Source organism: Equus asinus, chromosome 16 (genome assembly GCF_041296235.1).
Source record: "Equus asinus isolate D_3611 breed Donkey chromosome 16, EquAss-T2T_v2, whole genome shotgun sequence".
Taxonomy (NCBI): Eukaryota; Metazoa; Chordata; class Mammalia; order Perissodactyla; family Equidae; genus Equus; species Equus asinus.
In genome coordinates, this window is record NC_091805.1 from 8,144,307 (window position 1) to 8,160,173 (window position 15,867).

At 32.8% G+C, this 15,867-nt stretch overlaps 1 protein-coding gene across 4 annotated transcripts in view; it reads left to right on the plus strand.

The window, feature by feature from the left end:
- LRRC7 (leucine rich repeat containing 7) overlaps positions 1–15,867 on the plus strand; it is a 499,243-nt gene that overhangs the window by 387,847 nt on the left and 95,529 nt on the right. For 3 of the 4 annotated variants that reach the window (XM_044749558.2, XM_070486576.1, XM_044749553.2), the window contains exons 12-17: positions 1,127–1,256; positions 2,260–2,375; positions 6,414–6,483; positions 8,438–8,537; positions 10,821–10,945; positions 12,969–13,217. In XM_044749558.2, coding sequence (XP_044605493.2) covers positions 1,127–1,256; positions 2,260–2,375; positions 6,414–6,483; positions 8,438–8,537; positions 10,821–10,945; positions 12,969–13,217 — 790 coding nt within the window. The remainder of the gene's footprint in view (positions 1–1,126; positions 1,257–2,259; positions 2,376–6,413; positions 6,484–8,437; positions 8,538–10,820; positions 10,946–12,968; positions 13,218–15,867) is intronic. The other variant, XM_070486577.1, reaches the window with a different exon arrangement.

Here is a 15,867-nt window from a genome sequence, read left to right on the forward strand (position 1 = left end):
ATTACATTTTTAATTGTTTAATTCTTTGACTTCTACCTCTGAACATACATCTGAAATTTGTATTTTAAAAAGTTCCTGGTACTTTTGTGACCTCTTGCTGAGTGCATGAGACCCTAAATCATTGTTAGAAACCTTTTTTATTCGATTCTACCACATTTATTACAGGCATTATATGTGTAAGCCACTGTGCTAGACTTTTTTTAAGAAATAAATAAGCTCTTTTTAAACTCACTTCTTTTTAAGAAAGAAATAAATCTGGGTTTCCCATATACGTTGATCTCTGCCCCCACCAACATGCACACACAATCACATAGCCATGCACGCCTGGTACCCAACAAGGTGACCATGCCTGCATGTAGGGGCCTCAGAGGATTTAGAAATGAATTTATCAGGGTCCACTAATAAAAAGAGAAAATATTTCCTGAGCGTGTATCTTATGGCAAGTACTGTGCTAAGTTCTTTATTTACAGTATTTCATGAAATTCTCGGAGCAAATGCAGGAGGCAAGATAACACAGTGGAGCCGCATTGTCTGCATGTAGTCCCAGCTCTCCTCATTTGTGTGGCTTTGGGGAAGTTACTTAGCTTCTTTAAGCCTCAATTTCCTTATCTGTAAAGTGGGTTTAAAAATAATAGATATCTTATAGAGTTGTTATAGGGAAAAGATTAGTTATTTTTATCTCCAAAATGCTTAGTAAAATATCTAGTGTTTAATCAGTGTTTTTGTTGTTAATGTTTTGCCCCTTCATCCTCCCTTTCTTGGACCTGCCCTCCACACGCTCCTACCTCCCCAATGCCAGTTACGTGCACTCATTCCAAGGATGTACATCATGAACAGCTGGCTGTAAATGACGCTAAGTTCTATAAAAATAAACAAAACCTCCTGTCGTTTTTAATGGTTCAGCTAAATGACAGGTGAATTTAGAAAGGGAAAACATAAAGCATATTTATTTTACCAAATTGAACTATTTCTTAAATGATATTGAACCATTTGGCTGAATTGATAATTAATTTATATAATATAGACGAATAACTTTGGTGAATTTGGATATGTGGCCTTTTCAAAGCTTTTTTTTTTTGCCATCTTGACCTTTTAAAATGTCTAACTAATGTATTTAACTTTTCAGTTTATCTTTATTAGAAGAGTTTGACTGTAGCTGTAATGAACTGGAGTCGCTACCTTCTACTATTGGCTACCTTCATAGTCTTCGAACATTAGCAGTCGATGAGAATTTCCTTCCAGAATTACCCAGAGAAGTGAGGAATAAACTTGTTTCTGTTAACTTTTAATGAATCTGTTTTGGGATTAAATCTTAACAGGTGCAGTGGCAGTGTAGATTCATGAGTTGGGCTGTGAATATATATAGGAATTATCTACATATATATTTGTTAGTCATTCTCTTGTAAATGAGAAGTGATAACTTCTTATATTTGACTCGCAAAATGCATTTGACTTAAATATTACTTGCAAAGGAAAGTCATAAAATATTGTACATTAACGCTAAGAAATAGAATTTTAAATAATTCATATATTTTGATTTTAAGAAGAGTTAAAAATAACATTTTTGAATAATTACATTTCCATTTCTGAAGTGAAATATTTTTAATGTAAATAAGTTTTGTAAAGTGTTGTGTTGCCTAATAACATAATTTTAACTTCAGGATTCACCAGAAGGTTCTGTTAGTGTTTATCTCTAAATAGGATTTTTATTTATTAATATCAAGAAAAAAGTATGGAGTATATTTTAATTTAACATTTGCTACTAAACACCTCTATAAAGAAGAAACAGTAATCAATGTATCACTATTTTAGAGCCAAAAGTTATGAATAAAAATGACAAATACCATTGTAACATGAAGTAAAACTAACTGTGCAAAGGAAATGTCAATAAGACTTCATTTTCTGAGTACGTAAGATCCTCCATTATAAACATAGATGTGTTGGTACTCACTTAGGTGGACAAAAACAATGTGATTTATGTAAACAATAAAGTTAATAAGTATCCTGAAAATAAAGTTATAAAGAAAATTCTTCCTCCCTAATATGTAAAAGAACATGAGATATACATTGCCTTAGTATCTAAAGGAATATGTATAATATATACACATATTTTAGAGTGAGATTATATATAAAAAATGCATATTAGGAGAAAAGTGATAAGGAAATATGTAAATTAATTAAATTGCTTTATAGATTATAAAATTAATACATAAAAATAGTTTACACTGTGCTTTACTTATTTTCTTTTGTTACCCATAGATTGGAAGCTGTAAGAATGTAACAGTTATGTCGCTACGCTCCAATAAACTGGAATTTCTTCCTGAAGAGATTGGACAGATGCAGAAATTAAGAGTCTTAAATTTGAGTGACAACAGGTATTTCTGCAACATTTCACAATCACGTATTGCTTATTTACTAAATGCAAATTATTGTTTCTTGTTAATAATTTTGGAAACTTTATGATGAAATATATGGAATACAATTATGTATCACTTACTGATGAGGATACAGTCTGAGAAATGTGTTGTTAGGCACTTTTGCCATTGTGTGAACATCATAGAGTCTACTTACACACACCTAGATGGTACAGCCTACGACACACATAGGCTATATAGTACCAATCTTGTGGGACCACTGTCATATATGCGGTCCTGCATTGACTGAAACGTCATGTGATACATGACTATAGTTAGAAAACAGCAGAAGCTAGATTATTTTTAAACTGATATTTCTAAATTTTATTATTTGATTATATTAAAATAATACATTGTATATTAAAATTATGTAAAATTTATATACCCAAATTTATATACCAACATATGGTATTATATACCATATATATCTCCTGTATGCACAAAGCATAATATTATGAAGGCATGGAAAAATAACTGTAATAAAAAGCTACAGAATTTATTAGTAAAAATATGTGCTTAGGTATATACATATGAGCACATATGTGTTTTCATGTATCCATTTATGTCTCCAGTAAATTAGCTGGGCAATGTGTATATTGTCAACACCATCAGAACGCTGGTAAGAATATTGCTAATAAGCTAATGCTCAAAAGTTGTAAGGTTTATGAATTATGGTAAGTACAACCAAATGGTCATTTAGTCATGTTCAGAGCAGGATGAAAAAAGAAAGATTAGTCCTTTTCTTGTGACAAAAGTGTTACATCGGTGGATGGGTTAAAAAAAATCTAAAACTGTGATCCATCTTTGTTTCCACAATTGTCCTCAAATAGGAAAGCATAAAAATGAATATTGACTAAAGATAACTACTAAGCATATAAAGTGATTTCAGAATAGAATACACGAACTTTTTGTTTTCACTAAGTTTCAGTCAGACAAAATATAGTCTAAGAAACAGATTTTTCAACAAAACTATCAAGAATTAGTTTTTATGGAACATGAAGAATGTTCAGATTCTGAAAGTTTCAAGATAAGTGTGGGAATACTCATTTGTTTGTTTAAGAAAAAAATAGTGTGAATTTCAAAAATCATTCAGTTAGTAGCCCAATAATGTTCCCAACTAAGAGAATAAAATAATTTATTAAAAGGTTTGGGATTTTATTTTTAAAATTAGGGTGATGAGGAAGCTTCATAACTTGGTGCAACAAGAGTAAGTCATGTCAAACCAACCTCATTTCTTGGTTTGACTGGCTTACCAGACAGGAAAATGAGGGAATTGCCTTGAATGTTGTGCATGACTTTCAGCAAGATATTTTTCAAAGTTTTCCGATTATATTCTTGTGAATAACATTAGGAAATATAGTCACAGAGATATCATAGGAAGATATATTCCCACTGGATTCAATTACAGTTCCCAGCAGAACCAAGGACCATTATTATCAACTTGGAGGGAGGGTTTTCATGATGAGCTATAGCAGTCTCTCCCAAATTCTTGATCTGCTCAACTTTGATTCATTAATAAGCTACATGATTGTACAGAAAATATGCTTATCAAATATTAAAAATGACCCATAGTTAGAAAGATTATAGTGGAGTTATTTATTCAACAAATAGAGCATACCTGAGTACCTACCATGGGACAGAGACATTGCTAGATGCTAGTGCAAAAGATACTAATAAGATATTGGGTGAGAATCTCATGATATCAGGAGTTTAAAATATTTCATCCATCTAGAACTATAAGCTTTATTTATTTCCTAGTACAGTGAGTAGAACACAGTCTTGAGTCAAATTAGTATTTTTAAATTAATGAATTAATCAATGAATCTTAACCTGAGGTTAAAATTAATATTCAGCCAAAGCTGAGGCCAAAGTTGAACATTACTATCAGAAAATGAACAGCTAGGATGAAAGATTAAATATGAAGTGTCCAAAACTCATGATTACTACATGTCATATTTATAATAGAATACATTTTAAACATTTGGTATTATAGTTCAGGAATAATTATTCCTTTGCACTGTCAACAGCATCATTGCTCCTGTGGTCAATTTATTTGCACATTTGTGATATTAAATAGAGGCTCACTTTCAATGCAGGTCACCAGAAGGGCAAGGAAAAATGAGGGTCGCTCATCCTAACAGTTGCTTTCATCTCTTCATACTTTACATTTATGACTGAATTGTTGATGATTTGTCATGGATGTTGCTGTATATGATTCTGGAGAGTTTTCCCCTCATGTACTTTTTATTTTTAAGATTTCAGTTTTTTCCTTTTTCTCCCCAAAGCCCCCCAGTACATAGTTGTATATTCTTTGTTGTGGGTCCTTCTAGTTGTGGCATGTGGGATGCTGCCTCACCGTGGTTTGATGAGCAGTGCCATGTCCACACCCAGGATTCAAACCAACGAAATAATGGGCCGCCTGCAGCGGAGCACGCGAACTTAACCACTCGGCCATGGGGCCAGCCCCCTCCCCTCATGTACTTTTGATGTGGCAGAATTAATATTCTGCTTTTAATTTTTCTCCACATGATGTGAAAAGTTCTCCCCATAAGACCTTACTTCATAATTTCTGGGTTAAATAAAATTAAATAACTAAAAATTAGAAATATCTTTTATGTAATTTGGTTTAATGTTATAAATTCTAGTATAACAAATAATTCTATAAAAATAGAATTATTATATAATTTCTTTTCCTTCTTTATATTCTTATTTATCTTTTACAAATATTTATTAGCTCAGAAAGGTTACTATATTCTTCCTAAAGTTGTCTAGCTAATGTACACTCTGTTAATATTTGCATTGGCTGTCAATATCTTTATTAAATTATTTGAAAGTACTTAACTGCTTTTGCATATAAAATGAGCTGCTTCCACAATCCCTATTAATTATTGCAACATTTTGCACTTCCATTATCAAAATATATTTATCCTTCAACTGACTGATAGAATTCAACATATTAAAGACTTAAGGAAATTTTTCATTCCAAGTTATGTCTAAAATGCTTATCTGTATTCAAAAGTGTGCATGCAGAAATTAACAATAAATCCATTGGCATGCCTTGTTTGTATTATGTGCTTTGCTGTCTAGTTATGATGATAATCTATATAATCACAATTTATTGATCATGCCAATTTCAAGGATATCATATAGGATGTTGAAGTAGGCATTTGGCAGTTTGACCCTCCAAAGGCTGAAGCCAAAGCTAAATAGATGGTTTTAATTGAATACTAAAGCTGAACCAAACTTCACCAATCTCAAAATGCTATTTTTAAAGATTCCTTATTTAAATATCTACTATGTAATATATGAAGGGTGAAGGAACAAAAGGACACACCTTCAGAAGGCAACATAACATTGGGAGCTGTAAATTCCTTTAGTAGTAAAACAGACATGGCCCCTTGCCCTCATGGAGCTACAGTTTTGTGGGGATATCAGACAGTGAAAAAATAATCACGAAAATCAATGTCATTACAAACTGTGATATGTTCCATGAAAGAAAATACAAGGTGTTTTGAGACTAGATTGGGGAAAACAGTTTAAATGAGGAGTCAGGAAAAAGCCTCTTTGAGAAAATGGCCTTTAAGCTGAGAGCTAAAGGACATATGGTATTTAGTCAAGAGGAGCATGCAAGAAAGAGTATTCCAGACAAAGGAAAGGGCTTGGCTAATCCTCATAGTAGGCTGAGAGAGGGCCAGTAGTGCTGACTAAGTCAGGAAAAGAATAGCAGAACCTTCTGGAGGAATTCTGGGTGGCCAGATCTTATAAGGTCCAACAAGGCATGCTAATAATTTTGACCTTATCCTAGATACCATAGGAAGCATTTAAAGGGTTGTAAACAGGAGATTTTTCACTTTTTAAAGATTGCTCAGGCTAGTCAGTGGAGAAAGAATTGGAGAGAAGAAAACGAAATCAATAAGTTACAGTATTTTAAATAATTCTTCATAAAAGTGAATTTTATCCATCTTCACCCATGCTATTAGAATTTTCTTGTTTTTGCAGATTGAAGAATTTACCATTCTCATTTACCAAACTTAAGGAGCTTGCAGCTTTGTGGCTTTCTGACAATCAGGTAAAAACTTTTATTACCTGATTTATTACCTGATTTTGCTTATTAAAATGGACGCTAATGGAAACTCTGGATTACTAACTTAACCCCAATAGATACCTCTGACAATTACTGCAAAATAGATTCTTTATCCCCTGGAGGTGATATTTTTGTAAAGGTAGTAATTCAAATCTGTATTTCATTCCTGTAGACAAAACAGTACTGTAATCCCCACCCTTTTTAAATACTTCAATTTAGCATCTACTTCATTGTCAGAGATCTAATACACAAAATGATCATTTTTATAGCTTTGTAGCTCCAGGTGGTACATGTATGTCCTTAGAGGACATATTTTAATTATATCTCTGAAGGTAAAGATAAGAAATCATTACCACAATCCGCACAAGAGGGAATTATTATCCTCCATGTTCCTTTTTCTTCTCATACTCTTAATTATAATCAACTTAATTCTAAAACTTTATTCAAGAAATTTGCAGATATCTTTGCCACTATTAGCATTTTCTCTGAGATTGTTTTGAATTTATTCCTGAAACTCATAAAAATAGATTATAATTGAATCAGTAATTGAGTGCTAATGAAAAATTTTATTAACTGGAAAATAACAAGAAGCAGTTGCAGAAGATTTGCCCCTAGAAAAACGGGTGAGAGAGAGTTTTGACGTAGTTTATTAGTCCTCCTTTACTCTTTTCTGGTAATACTAAAATTTTGAGACACCTATCCAAAAATGTGAATAGTCAAATGAAAACAAATCATCTTGAATTTAGTTTGTTATTTATTGATAGCAGAAAAGCAGAGTTACTGGTAAATGAATGGTTCAGACTTCTAGGTATTGGGCTACTTTCATGAAAAATTAAAATAAACATTTATAAAGGTAAAATGTAAGTGTAAGAATAATGTTCGTGTCCCTATAGTAATTACAGTGCTTGCTTTCATCTACTGAGTAAAAAATTAGATTGTCATTCAAATTTAAATCTTATCAATGAACTATAGATTTTTCAAGGCATCAACCTATCATTATAAATAAATCATTTCTGGAATCAGTGAGAATTATGCTAATGGAACAGTCTACTCTACAGACTTGCATTGTGAAAAAACATCCCCTGATATCGTGATTTATTACTCTTGTGGGACAGTGAACAGAACAGTGACTGCATCATTTAACTTTTATTTAGAACAGTGATTTAATGTGTTTCTGACATAGTTTCATGAGACAAGTTGGTATCCCAAATCCTCTTTGTGCTTCACTCGTATTAATCAACGTCATGAAATAAGCAGATTTTCAAAACATTAAATAATGTGATCATTTCCAATATATTTCTATTTACAGCATGCCTTGTATATGATATCAAAGTTCTAAAACACTCTACAAAAATAGTATTTCTGAAATAAAATTAAAAATAGAGAATGAAATATAACCACTCATAGGTAAATATGTTGTGATAGATACAAGTACAGTTGCTTATCTGTATGTGCATTCTGTCTTTGGTTGCAAAAATATCTCTTGAAAGTAAATGTTTATGTTGTAACCTAATTAAATCCATAGATGGTCTTGCATAGCATGAATTTGATAGAAGATTCCATTTGACTTTTTAGGGCAACAGTATGTAAAAATGAATGGGCATATAGAACCATACCAAAAGCTTACTTAGTTGAAACAACTTAATACATTTGGGTCTTTTCAGGATTAAAATTGACATTGCTCAGTGAAGATGAATAGGTTTTGTAAAAGAGAGAGAAAAAGAAAATTTCATCATGAAGACCTTGGAATTTAAAAATATTCCTCAACAATAGTCTTATTTTGTTATACTTTCTAATTTCATTACTTTTCTCCTTGATTTTCTTTTAATTGTTCATTCAGCTTCAGTGAGGCCACACTATGGACCATTATCTTATATAAAAGAAATAGTCTTCATATTTACTATTTAACTAATCTAATTTGTATATTCTTTGCTTCCAGTCCAAAGCCCTTATCCCCTTACAAACTGAAGCCCATCCAGAAACAAAGCAAAGAGTATTGACTAACTACATGTTTCCCCAGCAACCTCGTGGTGATGAAGGTAAATTGTCAGTAGAAATTCCTCCCATACTTATGTGATTATGGATAAAAGGAATTAATGTCATTCTGATCTCTGGCCAGGAATATTGACCATGGGCAAGGCTTTAGAGATAATTACATGACACACATAGATCATTTGAGGGTTAACTCTAAGCATGAATCTTATCTTCCACACTATAATATTTTAAGTAAGATGCCAAAAACAGAACTCTTCCTTTTTATATCTTACATGAAAATAACATTGACTTTTAGGAGAAACTTCTCCTGGTGGATTGCATGACACAGGACTGGTTAACCTAATGTTAACTAATTGAATGAGCTAAGAAGAGTCAGATCTTAAAGAAGGTTTAATGAGCTGGTTTATTTCCTGTGTTCACTAATTTCATGAACACAGTTTAAACATTTAGTCCCGTGATCTCAGGCCCCAAATTATTTCACGTTAAACGTCAACCCTAAGAGATGACTTGCAAATTATGACCATTCCTTCTTTTTCAAGTTGAGTTTCCCTAAACAATGTCAGCAACTATGATAGGAATACTTTTTGAAAAACCTAAACCTTTTTCAATAATTAAATCTTCCATCCTACGATCACATTATTCATAAAACTTTTAAAAGAGGTTTGTCCTTTGCCCTTTGGAACTCAGCATAAGCTCCTTAGCCCAAGCCAGCACAGGCTGTCGTGCACATTTTCTACAGTCTTACAGTGAAAGTAATTCTTGGAAGAGTAAACCCACTTTAATCCACCTGTAGATTAAATCCACCCAATCCACTTGAATGAGACCAACTTTTAAAAGAAACTATTTGCTTTTATTTTTAGGGATAATTATAATAAATGTCTTTAGCCTTTGACTTACAAATGTAAGCCAATCATTTTGGGATATTTCAGGATATTTTTGTTCAAAATTTGACTTACAGAAGTAGGAAAAGGAAAGATTATTTTCATATGTATTTTTCAGTCTTCAATAAAATTGATCTTTTGAATTTGTGAAAGAAAAGCTAGTGTGTTTATATATTGGATAAGAAAAGTCTTAAGTAAGGGTTATGTTTTATTCTTGCAATTTTACTTATATTTTCATTTTAATATCCCTAGATTATCAAAATATTTCATTTCAAAAGGATGTAGGGGAAAATGAAAAATATCTCATATTCTCTAGTCATTTCTGAGATCCTGTCTCAAAGATCAAATCCCTAACTTGTTCCAGGGAGTGAGGTAGATCTCGTTAGGTAAGGTGTGATGTTCAGGAATTCACCTAGTTTTGTTTTGTTTTCCTTTGAGGGAGGAAGAGTTGATAGTAGAAAAGTTTTCTTGAACCTTAAGGAAGTCACCCTTTGGTTTTTCAGGCAGAAGTGTAATAACTGAATTTTCAGAATACTTTGCAACTAACAAGGAAATATACAATAAAGGTGCTCCTTTGGGAAAGTTTATCCTAAACTAAGCACTTTCGTCGCATTTGTATGTGATCTTCACAATAATGTTGCAAAAAAGATACTATCTTTAGCCAATATTTTGATGTAAGTTAAAGATTTATAAGCCATTTATTTTCCCAGTTAATTTGAGACATATTTAGACTAATTGAGATCTTAATGTTACAGACTAAATTTTCCACATTTGTTACCCTAAAAACAGGCTCCCCTCTATTGCCCCCTCAACACGCACACCAAAACAAAAAGTTGCAATTGTGGACACTTTATTGAAAAACCAACATTATGTAGTAGCTTTCACAAAATCCTGATAGAATTTAATGGTTACAAATACAGGCTCTGTAATCACACCGACACGGAATAGAATCCTGCATTGGCCACAGAGAAGCTGTGTGACTTTGAGCAGGTCTATTAACACTCAGCTATAGTTTTCTCATTAATAAATTGAGGATGATATTAATACTACCATTGTGCTGGTGTGAAGATTAAAAAAGATAATGTTTTAAAATGCTTAGTCCAAGTCTCTCTGTTATTATTATCCTCTAGAGAGCCTATTCTCTACACTGGAAAACTTTCCAATCCCAATATATAATTAATGTATACTTAGGAAAGCTGAATTTGAGTTAAGATATTAAAAGACCATGTAACAAACATCAAGGGAATTTTATTCCTTTTTTTCTCTTTCTTTCCTTATTTCTTTCTTCCTTTTTCTCTGTTTCCTTCTTTCCTTCTCTTTCTTTCTTTCTTTTTCTATTTTTGTATTTGTTCATAGTACCCATCACCATTTTTTGCATAGCGTACTAAGCTCTATTAATAACACTTTATGTAAAAAAAACAATAATACTTTGGAATCTAACTGTAGATTTCCAGTCAGACAGTGACAGCTTTAACCCTACCCTGTGGGAAGAGCAGAGACAACAACGCATGACAGTTGCCTTTGAATTTGAAGAAAAAAAGGAAGATGATGAAAATGCTGGGAAAGTTAAGGTGAACTATTTAATTTTTGTTTCTTCTCTCTTCTCATTGTCTTTGTTTGTCCACTGTTATTATTCACATAGACTTTGGGACAAATTGAGTGATCTCTGTTAGAAGGTCACATACATCTTCAAGTCTCATGGTGGTACCTTTCATTGTAGCAGGATGGTAATTTTGGAAGCATTAGTGTGCTTCTGAAAGAGACTAATGTCCCAGTCATGACTGAGCAAACATGATATGCCACCTCATCTTACAAAATAACAACATAAAAGAGATTCAAGCTGAGAAAAAGCAAAAAAAACCCCAAACAAACCAATCTGGGTAATGGGCATTACCAAAGCATCTTATTACAACTTTGAGGCACTGAAATGGTTTTCTTTCAATCACTGAGCAAGGCATCATGCAGACTGTATGAGGCCAAAATACACATTGTTGAAGAGCCAATGGATTAATGTATTATAGTGGTATTAAACTCTCTGAAAGCTTTTGTGACCCTGGGATATTTGAGAAGAAGTTACAAGTTTTAAAGGTGAGTGCAGGTGATATTCCTTAGGGAAAATAACTTCAATTTTTTCACTTCAAAGCATGTTTTAAAAATTCCTCTGTTGGAACTAAGTCAAGTAACAAGATTGAATTTTAAAATTTATATTTTTCTATTATTTAAAATAGAAAATATCAGAATTGATATAGATTTTAACTCAGATCTTCATGTTATCGTCGTGGCAACATCTTGAATCTCTCATTAATTTTTATGGTATTATTTGTACGCTTTTTCTGTCATGGATACTAACAGCTCTCACTCTTAGTGACCAGTTACCTGAGTAATTGTACATGCATCCTATTAATAGATCTAGATTGTGTGATGTGTTCTTTTCTGTCCCTTCAGTCCCATTCTCTAAAATTTTTCTTAAATCAACATACTCTAGAACCTTACTAAAATAGACAGTAAGGTGATTGACAAGGCTTACCTATATCATTGTGAAGAACCCAAAATGGATTTCCAAATCAAAATGACAATTTTGTTAAAGATTTGGGTTTAAGAAAAAAAATGTTTCTGGATGGTTGGTTAGTGCTATCTAATAACCAAAGAGACATTTTTGTTTAACTTGTGAATTCCTGGAAAAAATAATACTAAACTAAAAATAGACAAAGACCTTTAGAACATTTCTGTTCTTCTTTTAAGGATTTCATATGTTAAACCCAGAACCAATGGATGATGCATTCTATACTGGACGTCTGGTTCATTCTTTTACTTCATTGACTGTCAAATACTACATACTTCTTTTTAAAAATCTATATTCAAAGGATCCAAGAAGAAAAGAGTGCTTGTAATATACTCTGGAATATGTGTCAATGAAAACATAAAATATAGTAAATGCAAACACTTATTTAGAAGCCCTGTTTGTGTGTTACGTGATCAAGTTTGTTTATAATCACAGTAGGTTCATTATACTTTAGAGTGCATTTTCAATATATTTATTGATGTTTGGATTACTTATATATTGGTGAAACAATACATGTTTCAAAAATCTCAAACTACTTGACTTTGACTAATTTGAATATTTCCAATGCCATTGGCTATTGGACAAATTAGAACACAAACAAACTTCTAAATAAATCATCATAGAAGTATGATGAATTGACTATACTGAAATCTTACACTAAATTAACCATGATTTTCTGGTTCATTACATGTACATTAAGTTTAGCACCAATTTGCCTTTAATTTACATAAAATGTAAAAAGGAACCACTGACCTATGCCATCAACTTCCAAATGGACTAGAGTATAATGCCCTACTTAGAGTGCATATAGTGTAGTATGAATGCTGCCTTGTGTGGAGAAATTGTGACCCTGTAGCTTCACGTGGTATTGGTGCTGTTTTATTACATAGAGTTAAAACTAATTTTCTGATGGTTGTTTTAAATGCATTACCCAGAGTGAAAAAAAAATCAAGAGTAGAAAAATGATAAAGTGAAAGTATTGCTACAGTGCTCCTCTTTCTCCCAGAAAATGGAGATTCCTTCTCCCACAGGATCTCTCCTGCCAAGCCCCCTGGGAAAGGGGCCAGCGTGGGATTACTCTCCAACCTGCCAGACTGTCTGGCGATTGCTGCACACCATGGGCCAGGTGTGATCAGCAGATCCAAGATATGCCCGTCCCCCAGAATGACCCACAGCTGGCATGGGGTTGTATAAGTGGCCTCCAGCAAGAAAGGAGCATGTGTACTCCATTGCCAGTTGCAGCACAATCCACCACTCTTCCCTCTCTAAGTGGCAGACAGGTAGGCCTAGGTGTTTGAGGTAGGAGAATCCCCCTTGTAGAGGCAACCTTGGAACAGTGGTTAATGGGGTATGTTCTGCATGATTTGGGGGAAGATGTGTTGATCATATAGAAACCTTCCAATTGCCAGTGTTTGATCCAATTTAATTTTTGTTCATTAACATTGGCAGTGGGGCGGGGAGAACTGAGTCAGAGGGGAGGGAACATCAATATGAGAGCCTAATGGTGGGATATCTGGAATGGTTTTTGAGTTCGGTGCTTCATTTTTATTTATGTTTTTATTTTTAAAGATTTTTTTCTTTAAAGTGTGGGAATACCAATAGTTCGGCAGAATGTTGATGACACTGTTGATACAATCTAAATTGTCCCTGTACCTACATACATTTTTTTAATAATATCAATTCTGGGGGAGATTAACTAACTTGATTCTTAAAATAGCCTGAGATTTGAATGGAGATTTGCTGAGAGTGAACTTCGAGCACAAAGATGAATATTTGTTTAAAAGCATCAGTTTCCCTTTAATTTGAAGGCACAGATGATGAGAATTCCTGTAAGAGAAGATTGGTTTGGGAGTTGTGGCAAATAAGGCTTCCTTATCTCAGTGGGTTGGGTGTCTAGAGTTTAATGGGAAAAAAATATCTTAATGGGATGTGAAAGAACACTGCATTTTACAAACTTTGCCATCCACATGTAATGGACTAGATTCTTCTTCTGTGTCTTATATTCTTTCTGCAATATAAGGCAAGCTGAGAATGCATTTTCCTAACTAACACTGCTATAGGTTTCCTTTCTCTGTAAAACCTTCCAATTAATTCCTAGAATAAGATATTTAATCAGTAATCAAAGCATTAACTATTATTTCTCTTACTGGAATTTACAAGCAAATCAAATTAGAATTAATTATTATATAAGAAAACCATAGTTCTATGTGAACTCAAGATCCGATCTCTAAGTGCCCTAGCTATTAACATTAATTATTTCTTCATGGCTAAATTTTTGGGAGTCTCCAACATCTTGCAGCTGCTATTTGCATTTACTGCACTTTATTTAGATCTGAGATACATAGAATGTTGTGAAATATTTATTTTCCAAAATTAAAATAAAATAGCATTTCAGTAAAATCTTGCATTTTAGTAAAATGTGTATGTAAAATGAGCAAATACTTTATGGTGAGTGATATACACAATATTTGAGTAAGAACATAATTGACAGATTTTCCCATCTATGTGTATAATAAATGAATTTGTCATTCCATACTAGAGTAAGGGAATATTTTTAGCCTATATATTTAAAATATAAAGAAACTGCTTTTGTATTTGGGCATTGCTGAACTATTAATATAATTGTGTTCATGGTCATGTTTATTCATTTCCGAAGAACTGCACACATGAGTTGAAAAATAGGAAGGAAAACAATCTGTAAAAGAGTATAAAGTATGCTTTTACAAAGCTTGCAAACAACAGAATTATAAGATACTATAGTTTCATTTTAAAAGAAATTATAAGATATTAGCTTTATGTTTAAAAAAATTGAAATTGTCTTGTTATTTATCTCAGTAAAGCTCACATTTTAATGTATAGTATTTCTTCCAAAAGATTATACAAATACGTGCTGCACACACACCAGCAAATGGCTCTGAGCCAAGTAACACTTGTGTAGCATAAGCTTTGGAGTCAAAGGCCTGAGTTCAAATCTAGACATTGCTACCTAATAGTTGGAGAACCTCAGGCAAGTAACTTACACTGTCTGAGGCCGTTTTCTTTCTGTAAAATGGGAACAGGTGCTACAATGGGTTGTGAAATTCAAATGAGATTTAATTATAATTAGAAATTATTAATATTGTTAATTATAATCATTTATTGTTTAATTATGTTTAAATCTATATGGTAAATAATAAAATAAATATTATTTTATTAATAACTAATAATAAATATCCCTATAAAACATTTTGCATGGTGCCTGGCACGTGTCAGATACTGAATAAATAATAGTCGTTACTGCATACAATCTGAAAAAATATCCAGACAGTTGCAAGTATTATGAGTAAACATATATATAGTAGAATCTAGATTGCCAAAGGATTCCAGATTTCAAAAATACATAAGTAGAATCTGCTATTAGAATAGTGTCTAATATCTGCATAGAACTTATAAATTTTCAAAGGACTTTCACATTTATTATCTCTTTTGAGCTTTAGATTAACCCAAGTGTGTGGGAGGGATATTATCATTCCCAATTTACATGAGTAGAAACTAGACAGAAATATTAGTGGCTGATAGCTAGTTGAGGGTAAATCGGTGGCTTAAATTTAGCTCTTCTGACTCCAGGTCCAGTAAGTTCTGCTGGTAGACTAGTAAGTGGGAAGCAAGCGTCTTATTGTCCAGGTGGAACAAAGCCAAGTGTTATGAGACCCCCGCGCTTCCACAGTCTGGGGAGGGGCTTCTTTCAGAAAAAGAATATAAAATAACCCTGTAAATAATACATAAGTGGGGCCCTTCACAAGGCTTTGGAAAGAGCCCATGCAAATGGCAGGCCCTAAAGCTTAAGTTTCATCACCTTCATGGCAAATCTGCTTCTGTTTCTAGATTTGAAATTTTTTATAGAGATAATATACCCAAACATATTCTGGTGATGTGACCAAAGTAACACAT